The sequence below is a fragment of the Nyctereutes procyonoides genome, unplaced genomic scaffold (genome assembly GCF_905146905.1).
Source record: "Nyctereutes procyonoides isolate TBG_1078 unplaced genomic scaffold, NYPRO_anot_genome, whole genome shotgun sequence".
Taxonomy (NCBI): domain Eukaryota; kingdom Metazoa; phylum Chordata; class Mammalia; order Carnivora; family Canidae; genus Nyctereutes; species Nyctereutes procyonoides.
In genome coordinates, this window is record NW_026575128.1 from 18761349 (window position 1) to 18778768 (window position 17420).

At 38.6% G+C, this 17420-nt stretch overlaps 1 protein-coding gene across 2 annotated transcripts; it reads right to left on the minus strand.

Annotated features, from left to right (window-relative positions):
- Positions 1 to 2639: 2639 nt before the first annotated feature.
- LOC129520899 (KRR1 small subunit processome component homolog) lies at positions 2640 to 14661 on the minus strand. 2 transcript variants are annotated; one of them, XM_055342132.1, is made up of 10 exons: positions 14534 to 14661; positions 12701 to 12876; positions 10983 to 11117; positions 10677 to 10802; positions 10508 to 10591; positions 9131 to 9187; positions 7441 to 7611; positions 5258 to 5335; positions 5070 to 5163; positions 2640 to 3187 (listed from the first exon to the last, which is right to left on the minus strand). In XM_055342132.1, the coding sequence occupies exons 1-10, from the start codon at positions 14616 to 14618 to the stop codon at positions 3048 to 3050; spliced, it is 1146 nt and encodes a 381-aa protein (XP_055198107.1). In that variant the 5' UTR covers positions 14619 to 14661; the 3' UTR covers positions 2640 to 3047. The 2 variants fall into 2 exon arrangements, with proteins under 2 accessions (XP_055198107.1, XP_055198108.1); XM_055342133.1 differs by lacking the exon at positions 9131 to 9187.
- Positions 14662 to 17420: the final 2759 nt, after the last annotated feature.

The window sequence follows — 17420 nt, forward strand, 5'->3', positions numbered from 1 at the left end:
TTGCACTGCTGGGGATTTACCCCAAAGGTACAGATGCAGTGAAACGCATCTGGGACCCCTGCACCCCAGTGTTTATAGCAGCAATGTCCACAATAGTCAAACTGTGGAAGGAGCCTCGGTGTCCACAGACAGATGATGGATAGAGAAGCTGTGGTCTCTGTATACACTGGGATATTCCTCAGCCATTAGAAACGACGGATCCCACCATGTGCTTCGACGTGGATGGACCTGGAGGGTATTATGCTGAGTGAAATAAGTCAATCAGAGAAGGACAAATATTATATGGTCTCATTAATTCGGGGAATATAAAAAATAGTGAAAGGGAATAAAGGGGAAAGGAGAGAAAATGAGTGGGAAATATCAGAAAGGGAGACAGAACATGAGAGACTCCTAACTCTGGGAAACGAACTAGGGGTGGTGGAAGGGGAGGTGGGTGGGGGGTGGGGGTGACTGGGTAACGGGCACTGAGGGGGGGGCACTTGGCGGGATGAGCACTGGGTGTTATATGTTGGCCAATCGAACTCCAATATTTAAAAATCTGTGATGAAAACGAACAATTATTTTAAATTAAAGAGTAATTTAATTATTGCTACTGGTTATCTCTTCCCCACTGGATTCTAAATTCCAAACAGGTAGGAATTATACCTAATTCACTTATATTCTATTCGGGCTGGCAAATAAGCACTAATTTGAAGGCGTATTTTCTTTAAAAATATTCCTTGTCTTTAAAAATCTAGTAATTCGTAACAACTCCATACGTCAAGAAGAAAGTTCCTGGAGTTTTAGTTTTTGACCTTGGAACTAGCTTGAAATGGCTTCTAATCTTGTGGGACAAAAATTCAGAAAATAAGGCTGTGGTCCGGTATTGAAAAATCCCTGGGCCCTTAAGAAAATTAAGGGGCAAATATGCTACTGTGCATAAGGGTTAGAGGATAAAAGCTTTTATTTAACAGATTCCATCTCTGACAGATAATGACAAATATTAAGAGAAAAAGTTCCTTTCTGGTCCTTTAGGTAGCACTGGCAGGTTTAATAAATACCCGTGGAGGCCCAATCAGGATGGTTCTGCACAAAGTGTCGGGTGTGCCACTGATACTTGTTAGGATTCTAGCGAGGGCATGAATGTACATTTGTTTCAATACTCAGGAGCTGAATACTTAACATTGAAGAAAGAACAGAAGTAGCACAGCACATCCTTGATTTCATGGTATTAAAAACCAAAAAGTTAAAGCAGCAGCAGCAGCAGCAGCAGCTCCCTGGCGATCCACCAAAGCCCAAGCACAGGGGCGATGCTCGGGGATGCTCAGACACCCAGGCAGCTCCTTGCTGGGGTCCACCACAGACTCCAACAGCAGCTGGCACAGAACTGATGTAGAAAAGGCATCTATTTAATAATAAAAAAAAAGTTTCCAGAAGGCTCAGGCAGGATGTAGAATTTTCTACCTGCTGCTCTGAATGTCAAAATCTGAATAAAGCTCAATGAAGTTGTGGAGTAATTACAACATTATGAGAACCAAATCCCTTTAAGAGGTCACAGTCTCTTTATTACTGACTGATCATAAACAGTGTATTCTTCTCAGGGAGGAACTTCTTTCCAGGAAAATATTTTAATGAATTGCTCACGTTGACTGTTACTAATAATTATTACTTTTAAATTCTAATGGTTTTATTTTTAATTGTATTTATGATCTGTTGGTTATGGCACATAAAACGATTTTCCATTTACAGTAGTGGTAAAATAAAAAATAAAATAGCCTCACCAGTAGGTGTTTCTTGTCTGACTTTATAGCTAACCCACAGTGAGACAAAGTCACAGGTTATGTGTGTACATAAATCTTTGTGCCTTTAAGATCAATGTGAATTATATTACTGCATTCTGAGAAATAACATTTAAGAAGATATTTATGTTTGTTTTACAGGTTACTCCTCTATCCTCTATTCTGTATCCCGACTGGCCAATATTTTTAAGCAACAGATACTTCTCTTTCTCATTATTAGCCCTCCAAACCTAACATCGAGTGTTAGAATAACCAATTGAGTCAAGCATAGATACCCTCATTTAGTTCTTTTGAACTAATATAATCCAGCAAAAAACACAATTCATTCTTATGTTTTTGTTATTTTTAAAAATAACGGTTGGGTATATTTATAATTTTAAAACATTTCAGAAAAAAAAAATGTCACAGTAAACCCTTTATCAAAAGAAAAAACTGTTCCAACTTCCTCACTCTAGAATAAAGTCACTTTTTACTCTTCACTTTTCTATGAATAAGCATTGTTTTCAGGCTGCTATAGCTGTGACTTTCTGTAAGTAACCCAGCCTGTGTGTGTCTCAGCTTCTAAAACTACAAAATACATATAATACTAGATTTAGGTGATTCTAAATAACTCCACTGGCCCTCGTTAGTAAAAACTTTGCTATGTAACTTGTTGCATGCTGCTTCAATTCTGAACATCTGGTTTTCCCAACAGCTTGCAATCTGAGGTCTTTGGTTTACCATTTTCCCAGACTCAGTATATTAATTAAGGGATTTAAGAGGTCTTGTTTTTGCTTATGGGTTGTTTAATCTTAAACATAAGATTTTAAGAAATAAGCCTAAATGTTTACTTGTTTTCATTAAAGAGAGCACTGCAAAATCTGCATTTATTTTGCTCAAACCCAAATGGTTTTATTTAAAGACTAACCAGTGGCATCAAACACTGGAACTGAAGGATAATTACAATAGTTACATTCCAAAAACCTTTATATAAAAACTACACCTAAAATCATGCTTAGGCAAAATATGCCAAAACAGATACGGTACAATGTATACAGACATATATATCACTCTGCATTAAATTTTTCAAAAAACACACAGAGAATACAATAATTTATATTTATAAAGAACAGCTGTTTATACAAACACAATTTTGAAGAATGACACAAACTCAGAAAATGTAATCAGAGTATTCCTTCTCACACATAGGCTATTAACGCCCTAGTATTTCAAAATCCTTTATAAAAGGAGATAGCTTAATGACTTCTCATTCAGGGACTTTTTTTAATGTTACTTTTTCTTCTTCTTTTTTTCATCTGCTTCCATTTTAAGCTTAACTTCTTCAGCTGAAAGAGCTCCCAGTTTCTTATTCTTTGCTTTTTTAATCTTTTCCTTGATGGCAGCCACATCAATTTTATTTTCAGTAGAAGCTAGACAAATTAAAAATGATACATGTAATTCTTTAGATTTTACCAAATAAAACATAAAGCATGTATTTGGTTCAATAATTTCAGAGTACTGTAACAGGTGAGATGTCATATAAAATATAAAACACCTGCTTAAATGAAAGACATTTAAGACGAAACAAATCATAAAGTACTTTAAAAATACATTAAGTACACATGCAAATGGCATTATAGTTTAGTTTTTCAGTTACTAAATTCAATATTAAAGCTGCATTTATTTCCTTTAAATTGCACTTGGTAGTAATTATTTTTATATTCTTTCCCATATTTTAGAACTTTATATAGAGTACTCATTTTCCATTCTGCACATTAACATAAAATTACATTTCATGAATATTAACATGTAGCCCTTCTAGCTTCCATAATTTTAATTAATCATGAAGATTTAGATCAAAATCTACTTTATCTATTACCACACATAAAACCTTAAAAATAGGGGCGCCTCAGTCGGTTAGGTGTCTGCCTTCAGCTTGGGTCATGATCTCAGGGTCCTGGGACTATGAGCCTCCAGTCTGGATCCCTGCCTTGCAAGGAGTCTGCTTGTTGTCCTCCCTATGCCCCTCCCCCTGCTTATGCTCTCTAAGGAATAAATAAAATCTTTTTAAAAAAAAACCCTCAAACTTAAAAATAAAATTTTCCAAGTATTAGTTCAATGAATGACTAGTAAAATTTTATTTAACAAGGCCTTGGTAATAAAGGTAATAATCTGAGAATATCTGGAGACCCTAACAGAACCCAGCCATGGACTCAATAACAAAAACTTGAATAATAAAGAGAGAGGGGAAAAAACTGTAGCTTTTCCTCACCATTTAAAAAACAGTATTCAGAGCACAGGAGAATCACAATAAAACATTATCAGACTTAATGCCATCACTATCATGAAACAGCTACATCCCTAATCATTATAAACAGAGACTATTACTAAAATAGTAATAGGTCTGGTTTTGACCAACAGGTCAGTCAGGTACAGTGATGCCAGTGACTTCCCTCCCCTCACTGTGCACTGGCTACTCTGGAAAAGTACTTCAGAAAGAGCACAAGTGTTACTAGCGGGAAGGAAAATGTAGAAGAGGAATGGATGGATCAAATGAGGCTAGGAATGGAGAAGAAAAAAACACAAGTCTCGGAGGTTTTTTTTTTTTTTTTTTTTAAATCTTAGACAAAGAGCACACATGGAAGGAGGGGCAGATAGAGAAAATCCTCCAGCAGACTCCCCACTGAGCAGAGCCCAATGACAGGCTGGGGGGGGGGGGCGCCCTCCATCCCATGAGCTCATGACCTGAGTGGAAACCAAGAGTCAGATGCTTAACTGACTGAGGCACCCAGGCGCCCCACCCTGGGTGTCTTTTTAAAAGCCCCAAGACCTTCCTGTTGTTTTGATGGTGTCCTTTAGCCCAAGGTCATCAGAAATCCGTAACAATAAAGGGATCGAATTTAAAGCCACAAATCACATAAACAGAGAGAAGAAAAGTGTAACTTCTGATAAGCTCTTTCTGAGGCATGATAACAGAGCTTGGGGAGTTCAGTGCTTTAGTTACTCTTACATCTACAGAGGATTCACTGCTCTAGTTTATAGCTTCACAACGAGTCCTTGCCCAGAACAATCAGAGGTCAGGAAAGGACTGTCAATGCAAGATACTCTTTAAATAGGCACTAGTTGCTAATAAAACACCTCAGTGACCTCATCTCTAGGATTAGTGGTTAATGAAATGTCAAGAGAACTGATGAAAGATAACGGTGATTTCTTTAGTTACCACTCAGAGAGATTTGGAGAAATTCACTACTGGTTTACTTTTTAGGTAACAGACTTTAACATCATACCAATAATTGGAAAACAAGCATTTACCTTCCTTTGGTTTCACGACTGGTTTTTCCTTAGGTGGAATAAAAGCTTTGTTTCTTTCCTCTTGTCTCTTACTGAGAGCTTCTGCTTGTTTAGCCTGCATTATTAGTAAGAACGATTTATCATTAAGTAGGAATTCAAGTTTTTATGAACTATATGCTATCAATGTTGTGAGCTAGACAGAGTCTTACCTTTATGGCTTCCATTTTCTGACGCTTCTTTTGACTTGCCTTCAGAAAATATTCACCACTAGCCAATTCTTTATCAATCTGTTGAAATCATGATTTACAATTACATCAGAAAATAGGTAGATAAAAGACATTTCCTAGGAAATGCTAATGCCCTTGAGTTAAAGATAGCAAGGTCAAAAATCCTTGATAAATTCATAAAGGCGGTAACATAAAAAAAGGAGATGTGCTCTAACCTGAAGGGAATACATGCAAAAAGCATGAAGGTAGGAAAGGAGGTGATGTATTCATGAAATATACAGCAGGCTGTTTTAGGTGGGATGGAACATCAATGATTCAGGAAGATGTGAGGAAACTGGAAAGATGATATGGGGTAAGCTTGAAGAAATGTGCATGCCAGGTGAAGAGGGTGGGCTACGATTTAGAAATGTCTGCAGGTTTCTGAGAGAAATGGAGACCAAAGCAGTATTTAAAAGGTACAGAAGAAAAAAAAAAAAAGGTAAAGAAAGAAGAGAAAAACACTTGGAATAAAGTAATGGCATGCAAAATGAAGAGCAAGAATTGTTAGGATTTGGGGACTAATTCAACACTAATTAGAGAAAGCAACACCTTATTCATCCCACATAGAACTGATTGATCTCAAACTTACACAGCATTATTATATCTAAGGCAATGTTTTAAACTCGTAATAATTAATCTCTTTACAATTACTAAACTACAATTACTGATCATTTAACCCTCATTAACAATCCTTTGAGATAGATATTTATTTATATTATCCCCATTTTATGTACAGGGGAAACTGAGGCATGGGTGGGCTAAATAAATTGCCAGTCATGAAGCAAGTAAGTGGCAGGAAAAGTCAATTGAGACATTACTGTTTTAAGAAGTTTAAGTCACAGGAGAGGAAGGTAAGACAATTACTAACTAGAGGACAGGCCCATAAGAAGGATAGCAGGTGTTACGGAAGCACGCCTGAGTAATAAGATCACTCTACCTTCCCCCAACTAACAGTGCCTTTCTTTGCTTCCCTTTCCAGAATAGACCTCATGATCCAACACTTCCATTGTTTTATCACCATGATCACTTTTCCACTCTGACCTTCATCAAGCCTCTGATATTCAAACTCCAAATATAGAAAGAGATGTGTTACTATGCTGAGAACAAAGAACTAGTAGAAAGGAAGGACCTTTCGATACAGCCAACGTAGGGAATCATGACGTAAGATCCCTGAGGAGATAGGTGAAGACAGAATTCAAAGAACAGGTGAAGAAAGGACTGGTGCAGATGGAAAAAAAAATTACAGGTGAGAGAAAAGGAAGGTGAAGGAGTTCTCACTTGATAGTCTTAAATACTGCCATACAATAAAATACAGTGTCATCTGCTAGAGGTGGGAGGGTGCTTCAAGAACTAAGAGGACACACACAACTACTAGACAACAGTGAGGATCTGAGGTTGGAAATGCAACATTATAGTGGATACAGTCCAAAGACTTTCTCCAAATATGTTTAGCAGCCACATTATGGGAAAGGAGTCAAATTTTAGGACTGACCAAGTTTGAGAGTTTTGCTGGACAGATGTGATAGGAGGAAAAGGCAGCATAAAAGAAACAGCGATGAGACAGAGAAAAGGAAATTTATTTATTTATTTATTTATTTATTTATTTATTTATTTATTTATTTATTTATTTATTTATTTATTTTTTGAGAAAAGAGAATTTGGGGAAAAAAAATGAAGCCAGAAAACAAGTGACCAAATGAGAAGCCCTCATAAATTAAAAAAAAGAGGGGGTACAGATGTTAGAATTTAAGATTTCAAACCTGGAGCATATAGCACATGGTCACAAGAATGATGTTAAGGCAGAGTGAGAGCACTAAGGATTAAGTTGTGTTGTTGTTGTTTAATCCATGGGATGTTTATTGTGGCCACAGGGGCACAACTGACAGCAACCACCCAGACAGAGGTTACACTCTTACTGTGAAGCCCCTACTCCCCACGCCCACACTTAGCTCAAAATAAGTCTATTTACACTTACCTTTAGTTTCTTATACCTACACACACACACACACACACACACACACACACACACACAGAAAATCTACCTAAATAACTCTCCATAAACTTTCTAACAAAATAGATTAAAATGGTATCCCCCTAATGTAAATAAATTCAACATTAATACTGACCTGACTTTCTGGCTGCGGTGGTGGGAATGGTGTGTACTCTTTCTTGACAGTTTTCTTCTTTGGCTCCTTGCGTTTATTCACATTTTTGTGCTTGAACTGTGGCAAGAATCTTTCCCAACTCTGTGATCTTAATTCAGAATCTTTTGCCAACTCTCGTTTAATCATTAAGGTCTTTAGTCATGGTGATATATGAACAAAGAAAGAATTTTTAATTTTATAAGTAATACATTTGTCAAACTAAGACATTATAAATATTATTCCTATAAATAATACAATTAAAATGAGTAGTTCTTAATCTCCTCAGTAGGAGCAAAAGACTCCATAAGAAAAGTAATCTCAAATCAAGCATCAAGAAAACCATTAGAAATTTAGATTAAGAAATGCAGAATTATTGGGGTGCCTGGGTGGCTCAATTGGTTAAGCGTCTGCCTTCAGCTCAGGTCATAATCTCAAGGTCCTGGGATCGAGTCCCATGTCAGGCTCCCTGCTTAGTGGGAAGCCTGCTTCTCCCTTTCTCCCTGCTCTCTCTCAAAAACAAAAACAAAAACAAAACAAAACAAAAACCAAAGAAAAACCTTAAAAAATGCAGAACTGTTAAAATGAACTGAGATGAGACAACTCAGCTTTTCAACCATTAGTTCACTAAAACCTTTAAAATTTGGGTGCCTTGGTGGCTCAGGTCATAATCTCCAGATCCTGGGCTCGAGCCCCGTATCAGGCTTCCTGCTCAGCAGGGAGTCTGCTTCTTTTTCATGCTCTCCCTCTGCCCCTACCCATCACTTGTTTTCTCTCTCTCTCAAATAAATAAAATCTTTAAAAAACAAACAAAAAAGTATTTAAAATACATATTAATTGGAACAGGGAGAGTTAATTAGCAATGTTCCCTAAAAGCTGGAAGTTTTTGGGTAGCACTTTAATTATCACAGGGAAAGAAAAAAGTAAACTTTCTCTTGATCAGACAAAACCAATATTCTCACATTTCTCCCACTCCATGTGAATTCTGCACACACTGGAACATCAAAGGATGCAAACCGGGCATCAGATACAAGACTAGCAGCTCTCTTTATCTTTAATGCCCCAAGGCAACTCAAAATCGTTCTTCCATCCCAATCTAAGAGTGACTTTGTAACTTTATCAAATTTAAGTGGATTGCTTCAAAAATACCCTCATGAAATAGTTCATAACAACAGGTATAATCATGAATTATACGTTCCCAGGTATAATCATGAATGCTGAGCACACGAGGATATAACAGATCTCTCTCAAAGAGTTTATAATTTGAGCATTAAATTTAAAAAAAAATAGTGTTAATGCAATCTGACGTATTCCAGACTCTACTAATAGAAAAAGGGCAGAATTCTGAACGATCACATCTTCAAATATAGTAATGGGCCCATAATCCAAGAAAACCTGATTGAGATCATCTACGACCAATTTCATGAAGTGTATGTCAGAACATACGTATCAGAACTACACCATACGTTATGGCACAGCACAGAGACCTAAGCCTCCACGGATATAACTCCAGGACTAGGGTAGTTGAGTGTGCAGAACTCTACCTCTACCCTGAATAATTCTGCTTTATCTGCTTTGTGCATTAGGCTTCCATAAAAGATCTAATTTCAAGAAAAGTTTCTGCACCTAAAAGAAGTCTGACAATCACTGTTACAGTAACATATAATTAACTCACTTTAATGTTATAAATTGGATGGATATTCTTCATAGTATCTAGGACTACTTTTCGAACCTGAAATTTGCAAAGAAAAATGAATTAGTCATTTTTTTTTATAAATATTTCTTCTTCTTCTTTTTTTTTTAAATTTTTATTTATTTATGATAGTCACATAGAATGAGAGAGAGAGAGAGGCAGAGACACAGGCAGAGGGAGAAACAGGCTCCATGCACCGGGAGCCCGACGTGGGATTCGATCCCGGGTCTCCAGGATCGCGCCCTGGGCCAAAGGCAGGCGCCAAACTGCTGCGCCACCCAGGGATCCCTGAATTAGTCATTTAAAAAGATTTTAATGAACTCAGCGGAAGGGGATTAATACACTGCAACATACCCTATGAACCAGGCAATGACTCCCAAATTGAATACAGTAGGCCTTCAACTGCTCTGGGTGACCTCTAGATCTTTCATAATAGTCAACTTCTCTTGGAAGCAATGGATTTTCTCAACTTACTGCTAAAATGTAACACATAGAACTAATACAACAACATTTTGGAACTGTGGAATTTAGGAAGAAAGTAGCTAGATTTAGTCAGAAAATACGGGCTCAATAATGGGAATGCCACTTCATAAGGGAAAGTCACCTAACTGTCCTTTTCCTGCTTTCTCATTTGTAGTACGGAAGTAAAACTATCTCAAGGCTCTGCTGTAAAAATTAAATAAGACAATATATTTAGACTTCACAAAACCACAGGATATTCAATATATTTAAGTTATTATTACTGCCACATGAGAAGAGAACAGATAACTAGAAGAGGTCCAACAGAACTATTGTAGGTTCTAGAAAGGGAACAAGACCTCGCAGCCAGATCCAGACAACAATAGGAGTTAAGACACAGTAACTGCTCCACAGATTTTCTCATAACATTAAATATTACACTAAACTTCAGACAAAGGAAAAAAAAAAAAAAACAATTTTAAAGGAAAGAAGTTTCCAGAATCTGACCTCTACTGGTTTATATAGGTTACTGCAAATAATATCACCATTCAATTCTCTAATCACTTGAGCACATGTAACTACACATTTCCTGTATGTGCTACAGACTAAAAATCTTAAATACTCATTTGTAGTGGAAAAAGAAATGATGTGCAGACCTTCTAACTCAGGAGTGGATACTTCCTTAGTTGCCAAAGGTTGGCCATGTTATGTTAGGATCTAGGAGTGATGATTCCCTTAAATAACATGAAGCACAAAGTATTTACCAATGGGAAATCAAAGCAACCACATTCCAAAAAAATAGTAATTGAAAAACAGTATATTATCCAAACAACTATTATAACCAAATTATTTAATTTGTTTTATGCTGAAAATTAACTGAAGATAGTAAATAGTTCTCACCTCTTTTAAGCCACTAAAAGGTCCAATGACTGAAACCGTGTTTCCCTGAACCATAATATAACAGTTGGTTAACAGTTCCAAAGCCTATAACAAAAGAATAAGCTCAAATTCAGTACAATGAAAAACTAGTGACAGAGAAAGACTCAAGTTTTCCACTGATAAAAAGTACCTTTAATGTAGATCCTTTGGGGCCAATGAGACGTTGTCTTCTTTTTACAAATCTTTCTTTATTTCTTACTAAAGAACCTATTTTAATGATGTCACACGCAACATCATCCTGAAGAATTCGTACTGCCTTTGGGAAAAACGAAGAAAATATTCCATCAATATTCTTTACAAACACATTTGTTTTCAAGGCCCAGGCTAATGAAATCCAACCAGAAAAATAAAAACTCTAAGATGGAGGGATGCAGTATTATATGTTATCTCTAAAGTTGATGCAAATACAGCAAAGTTTTTGTAATTCTAAATTTACCTGTTCAAATGAAACACTTCTTGCTAAAAGTTTTATTAGGTCTCTGGCCCTAATGATGATATACGGATCAAAAGTCTTCTTTGTTGTACAAACAGTCATACTGCCCTCGATCAGGTCCAGGGTTGCATTAACGTGCTGTGAAAAGCAAAGAGCAAATACACAACTGTCTAAAAATCAATTCGATTTTAGGTAATTACAGAGCCTATCTTATCAAACTATTAATTACTGTAAATTAAGCTCTAATTCTATCAACTCCCCCCTTGAAGAAGCTGAGTAGTTGATAAAAATAATGAACATTTGATTACTTTCATATTTCAAAGAATGTAAGAAACTTAGGCACTGAAACCATTTCTACCAGGCTTTAGAATTTTGTACTTAAAGATGATTTCTAGTTTAAAAAATATGTATCAATGCAAATGAGGTCATACTTAAGACCTAGGATGAAAATCTAGAGCTACATATAGCTCCTCTATCCTGGACGGGGCTCTGATCTGCCATCTGCTCCTTTGGGTTAAGAACAGACTTTTCCTTTCAAACTTTCTTCTAGCTGGTTTGTATTAGCTAAATACAAAGTAAAAACAAATTCTCATAGGTTCAGAAAGAAAAAATAACTGGAAAGTTAGGCATTAACTCTTAATAGGAAGAAACAGATTTCAACAAAGCAAATTAAAATGTCATTTTCTGATAGCATCTTGTGAATTATATTTCAGTGTAGTGAGTGATGAACAATTCAACATAAGGTTGGGTCTCTGTGAGTTTACAAGTCTAATCTCAGATGCAGACAGCTGTAAAACAGCCTGCGGTTTGCTGAACCACCCTAATACCTAACGGGCACAAAACTCTGGAGCAGTCACCTAGATGAGAAACACATTTTATATCACAACCTGGTGTGTGCACAGGTTCTCATGTGCACATATATAAATGAACCAAAAACTTCATAAAATGAAACTTATCCTTACCATATGTGATACATATTTTTATTTTTTGGATGCATTCCTTTTTTTAAGGCTCATTATATCCATTAAATGGGATTTCTTGCTCTACTAATGGGTTTCAATCCAGTTTGAAAAACAAAAACAAATGTATTACTCTAGGGAAATGGCAATAGCTACATACAGAGGATAGCTGGCCACACCCTACCTCTTCCATTTAAAATGAAAATTAAGAAATCATCCAGGAACATGCCTCAACTCAAACTATACAGAAACATGGCAAATATCACAGTATAGAACAGGCATCCTGAACTTGAAGTTCACAGATGAGTTTCAAAAAGTCCATGAGATCCCTAAAGTTCTAAAGGTGTGTGAATTTTTTAAAGTAATCTATTACTCACAAAATTAAAAACAAGTGGATTATAAGAATAAAGCTTATATCTAGGTTGTTTAAAAGGAACCAGGGGCACCTGGGTGGCCCAGTCAGTTAAGCATCCGACTCTTGATTTCAGTTCAGGTCATGATTTCAAGGGCTGTGAGATCAAATGTCACGTCGGGCTCTGTGTTCGGCAGAGACCACGCGGGACTCTGCCCCCCGCCTCTACTCACACATGCCTGTAGGTGCACACACTTACTCTAAAGATCTTTCTTTAAAAAAACAAAACACCAAAAAAGGAACTAAATTAACTACTTACGCTAGTACCTTTTTAAAAAATCCACCAGCATACTTATTTTTAACAAAGGCATAAAAGCAAAATCTCAAATAAGTATATAAAATGTGCATACATGTTCATTCAAGGCTTTCTGTACCAAAGGCCAGCACTCTTTCAAGTAAGCCTCTCTATATTTTGGGAACAAAGTTGCAAAACTGCTCTCCTCCAAGAGTCCTCTGGGATTGTCCTCTTTAGAAAAAGCGGGTTCCTTCCAACCGTCAGGAACAGTGAGGAGCTCCTCAGATTCATCTAAAGAGAAGAAACATACACGTAAGATTTTACCTTTCTTGTGGACATTTTTAAAAATGCTTATATGCGGGATCCCTGGGTGGCTCAGCAGTTTAGTGCCGCCTTCAGCCCAGGGCGTGATCCTGGAGTCCCAGGATGGCGTCCCGCGTCGGGCTCCCTGCGTGGAGCCTGCTTCTCCCTCTGCCTGTGTCTCTGCCCCTCTCTCTGTGTTTCTAATGAATATATAAATTAAAAAAAAAAAAGCTTATATGCATACATTTACATGCTTCCCAATACTCTGTAGTTCCTGTTCCCACGCTCTTTAGATGATTCAACAAAGAACATGACTCCGTCATTGTTTATCAACACACTATTAAAATCAACCGTCTACACTTCAGCCTCATAGGACGAAGTTCCTTAAGGGCAGGGACCCTCCTTGGGTCTACAGTCCTCAGCGCTGCTCTGAAACTTCCACTGTACGACACGGTCTTAGAGTCAAAGATCCTAATACCACTTTGTTTCAATACAAATAACCTGTTAGACTTTCCTGAACTGCCGCCTGTGTGTGTGTACCATATAAATATGTGTGTGTATATATATATATATGTATATACACACACACACACACACACACACACAGAGGCATGTATATTTTGTGCACACGCGCACACACGGACTTAAAAGCTGATATTCTGGTGGAAACTCTGTTACCAATCACCGGTAGGTACATGGCTCCAGACTTTCCAAGGAGTTTCCATGTGCCTTGCTTCTGCATACACCTTCATGACAACTGTGAAATGTGGGAAGGACGGGTATTATTTTTCCCATTTTGTAAGAAACGTTTAGTCCAAAAAAAAGAAAAGATGAGTGACCGGTCTGTCTAAAGGGACACAAAAGTGATTCGGTCTAAGTCTCCTCTCAATGAAATGAAATGTCTCCTAAGGGCATAAACGATCTCCGACATCATTTGTTAAAACTCCTGGTCCTGGGGCCGGGAGTGGTTGAGCATCTTCCTGGGGCCCAGGTCGTGACCCCGGGGTTCTGGGATGGAGTCCCGCGTTGGGCTCCCTGCATGGAGCCTGCTTCTCCCTCTGCCTATGTCTCTGCTTCTCATGAATAAATAAATAAAATCTTTTAAAAAACCCCCGAAACTCCTGGTCCTGGGGCCACAGCGGTTGAGCATCTTCCTGTGGCCCAGGTCGTGACCCCGGGGTCCTGGGATGGAGTCCGCGTCGGGCTCCGCGCATGGAGCCTGCTTCTCCGTCTGCCTCGGTCTCTGCCTCTCATAAATAAATAAATAAAATCTTAAAAAAACAAAACAAAACAAAAAACTCCTGGTCCTGGGTTTCAGGATCTCTTGAAGCCAAGGGCTCTGACAGCCGGCCCTTGGCGGCTCGGCCACTCGGCAGCCTCCGTCCCCGCCTTCAGGCCGCAGGAGCGTCGGGAACCGGCCTACGCGCGGGAGCCGCCCGAGCATTAGGGCAGCGAGGGGCGCCCCGGAGGCCGCGACCCCCGGGCCGGCGGAGCCGCCGCCGCCGCCCCCCGCGACCCCAGCCTCCCCGCCCCCCCCCACCCCCCGGCCCCGAGGCGGACTCCACCCCACAGAACGGACGCCACGTCCCCGGCCAGCCGCAACGCAGCACCCACCCCCCGATTCTCGGTTCTCACTCGACCTCACCTCGTTTCTCCGGCTTCGGCTGCTTCGGACGAAACTCACTCCTCCCGTTCGCCTGGGCCAGCCCGTGGAAGGAGGAGGCCGCCATCTTCCGGCTACTTCCGGCGCCACCGGAAGTGGGGCTGCTCTTAAATCCTACCGGCTATTCAGGCCTAAGAACCTGTTGGCTCGAAAGGAGTTCCATAGAACGCAGACGAGGAGATCTGCGCAATTTCCGTGCGTGCGTCTGTGCCTGCGTAGCCAATGGACAGCTGCGGACTCTTTTCCCAGGATGCACGGCAACCACGGAGGTTGGCTGTATGCTGGGAGTTGTAGTCCAGCGCTATGGGGAGTTGGAGGCCCAACTCTACTATCCTGAATATTCATGCATGCATTAAATAAATCTTGGAATTTATCTGGAATCTTGGAAACCTACAGTTTCCTTTCGGTCCTTGTGTCTAGCTCAGGGTCTTGGACTCCAGGGTTTGGTCGCAGAGTGCACTCGGCCTGTCATTGATGTCACACACTCACTCATTTCATGATATTTATTTGACCCTTAAATAATTTGATAATATTTATTTGACCGTGCTAGGTCTAAATAGGAAGTCCAAATATGAAGATGCATGATCCTTGATGGCACAGAGTGGCAGCAATAGCTACCATTTATTGTGACACTGCTTTGTGCCCCACACTGTTTGCATTTCTATTTCTTAAAACTAAAACTGATGATTTTTTTGTAAGATAGTTTTAAAAAGTCTTTGTTTCCCATGGTAATTGCCTAGGGTCTTGGTACTTCTCTTTCTAAGCCACAGGGATAGCACTTAAGTGACCCTTCTTAAATATTTCACCAAGCTTAAGGTTTCCCAAAACACTACCTCAACGCTGCCTATGGCTGACTTCAAGATGTGAGGTTTATCACTACTGCATATTTTTGCACTTCTAAGAATCCAAAAATTCTTAGACACATTCAAGGTGAGACTTCTTTTGATGACTGATCTTACTGCTTGCCATTTCTAAAATTGCCTGCAGCACAAGTTGGGAAAGTCTCAGGTTGAATTTCTTGCCTTCGTGAGACTAGGAACATTTATTTGAAATCCACCCTTGTGTATCTTCTATAAAAACTTAAGATTGTTGTACATAAGGCGCATATGTAAAACAGACTGTTAATTAGGGACGTAAGGTCCCGAGACACATGATTATGTTAAGATTATTTTTCCTGGGGCACCTGGATGGCTCAGTCCGTTAAGCATCCGACTCAGGTTTTAGCTCAGGTGGTGACCTCAGGGTCATGAGATGGAGCACAGCATGGGGCTCTGTGCTAGATGTGGAGGCTGCTTAAGATTTTTACTCTCCCTCCTCCTCTTCCCCATCCCACTCACATTCTCTCTCTCTCTCAAAAAAAAAAAAACCAAAAAAACAAAAAACAAAAAACCGAAAAACAAAAAAAACCCCAAAACCCAAATTATCCCATTTTTATAAAGCAAATGATTCAATAAGTATTTATTGAGGATCTATAACGTTTCAGGTTCTACGTGCTGGATATAATAATTATATGTGTGTGTGTATATATATATATATATATATATATATATATATCCGAATATATGTTTGTATGTGATTATACAACAAGAAAAGACTTAGAAGGCTACATACACCTCAAGGTTATAAAGCTGGCTATCTTAGGGATAAAGGCAGAAAAGAAAAAATAAGCAGGCAAAAAGACAAAAAATAGGTAGAAAATAATAATCATTATTTATTTATTTTATTTATTTTGAAAATAATAATCATTAGAAAAATAATGTCAACAAAAATAAAGGTCTTTGCATGAAAGCCTAGAAAACCTGGGAATCTAGGAGAGAGATCAAATTTGAGAAACATATTCAGTCTTGGAATGTTTGCTGTACAACAACATGTTTCATGTGTCATGGTGTTGGGATGAAATATGCTTGCAGGATATCAACCCCTTCTTGCAAGGCCCCACTTAACCAACTCTGTAGATAAGGACACATGATGTGCAGCTTTGGCTGCTAAGTCACTTGAGTAAACACTTAACCAACCTCTGTTTCTTCAGCTGTAAAATGAAAAATTGAGTTAGATTAATGCTTCTTAAACTTTAGCCAACTTCAGATGCATGTGGAGGGTGACCCTATTCCCGGTTTATGGTTCAGTAGGTCTAGGACAGGGCCCAAGAATTTGCAACCTGGAGAACAAGGAATTATTTAACCCCAAAATGTCGATAGTGCCAAGGTTGAGAAACTGGGGACTTATAGATATTCTTAATTTCTGTGATTCTACTTCAAAGGGCTAGTAAGGGCTTTACTCAGAACCAGACATGCAATGAAAGCGAAGTTATTTCCCACTTTTTCTCACTATTTCCCACTGCTAGGGCAGAACTTACCTGGTATCAAAGCCAAAGTTTCCAGATGGTTGCTCATTATTATGCTGGGCTCTTTGGTGGACAATCTTGCTCCATTTCCTGGAATTCTGTTGTCTCATTACCCAAACACACACTGATACTGCTATATACAGTGGATGCTTGAGGTCTAAAGACACTCATTGAATATTAGTCTCTCTGGGCCCCAGGCCCACAGAACATTAATATTTCATTGGGCCTCTCCTACTATTTCCAAGGCAATCTTCCATCTTTCTCTTCTTGATTGTTCTTATTGATAAGCAACAGCTTTGATTTAATTTTCAGTTATAATATTCTTCTCCCTAAAGGAAAGCTGGAATACATTTCATGATATTAGGTTTCACCAAAGCAACAGAAGGCTTTTTAATGCATGCATGAATATTCAAGATTTAATCAGTGGCATGTGAAATGTATTGGTATTGCTGAGAATTATTATTTTATGCAAATATAACAAGCAAACTACAGTCTTTTATTTGTTTACATGATACTGGGGGAATA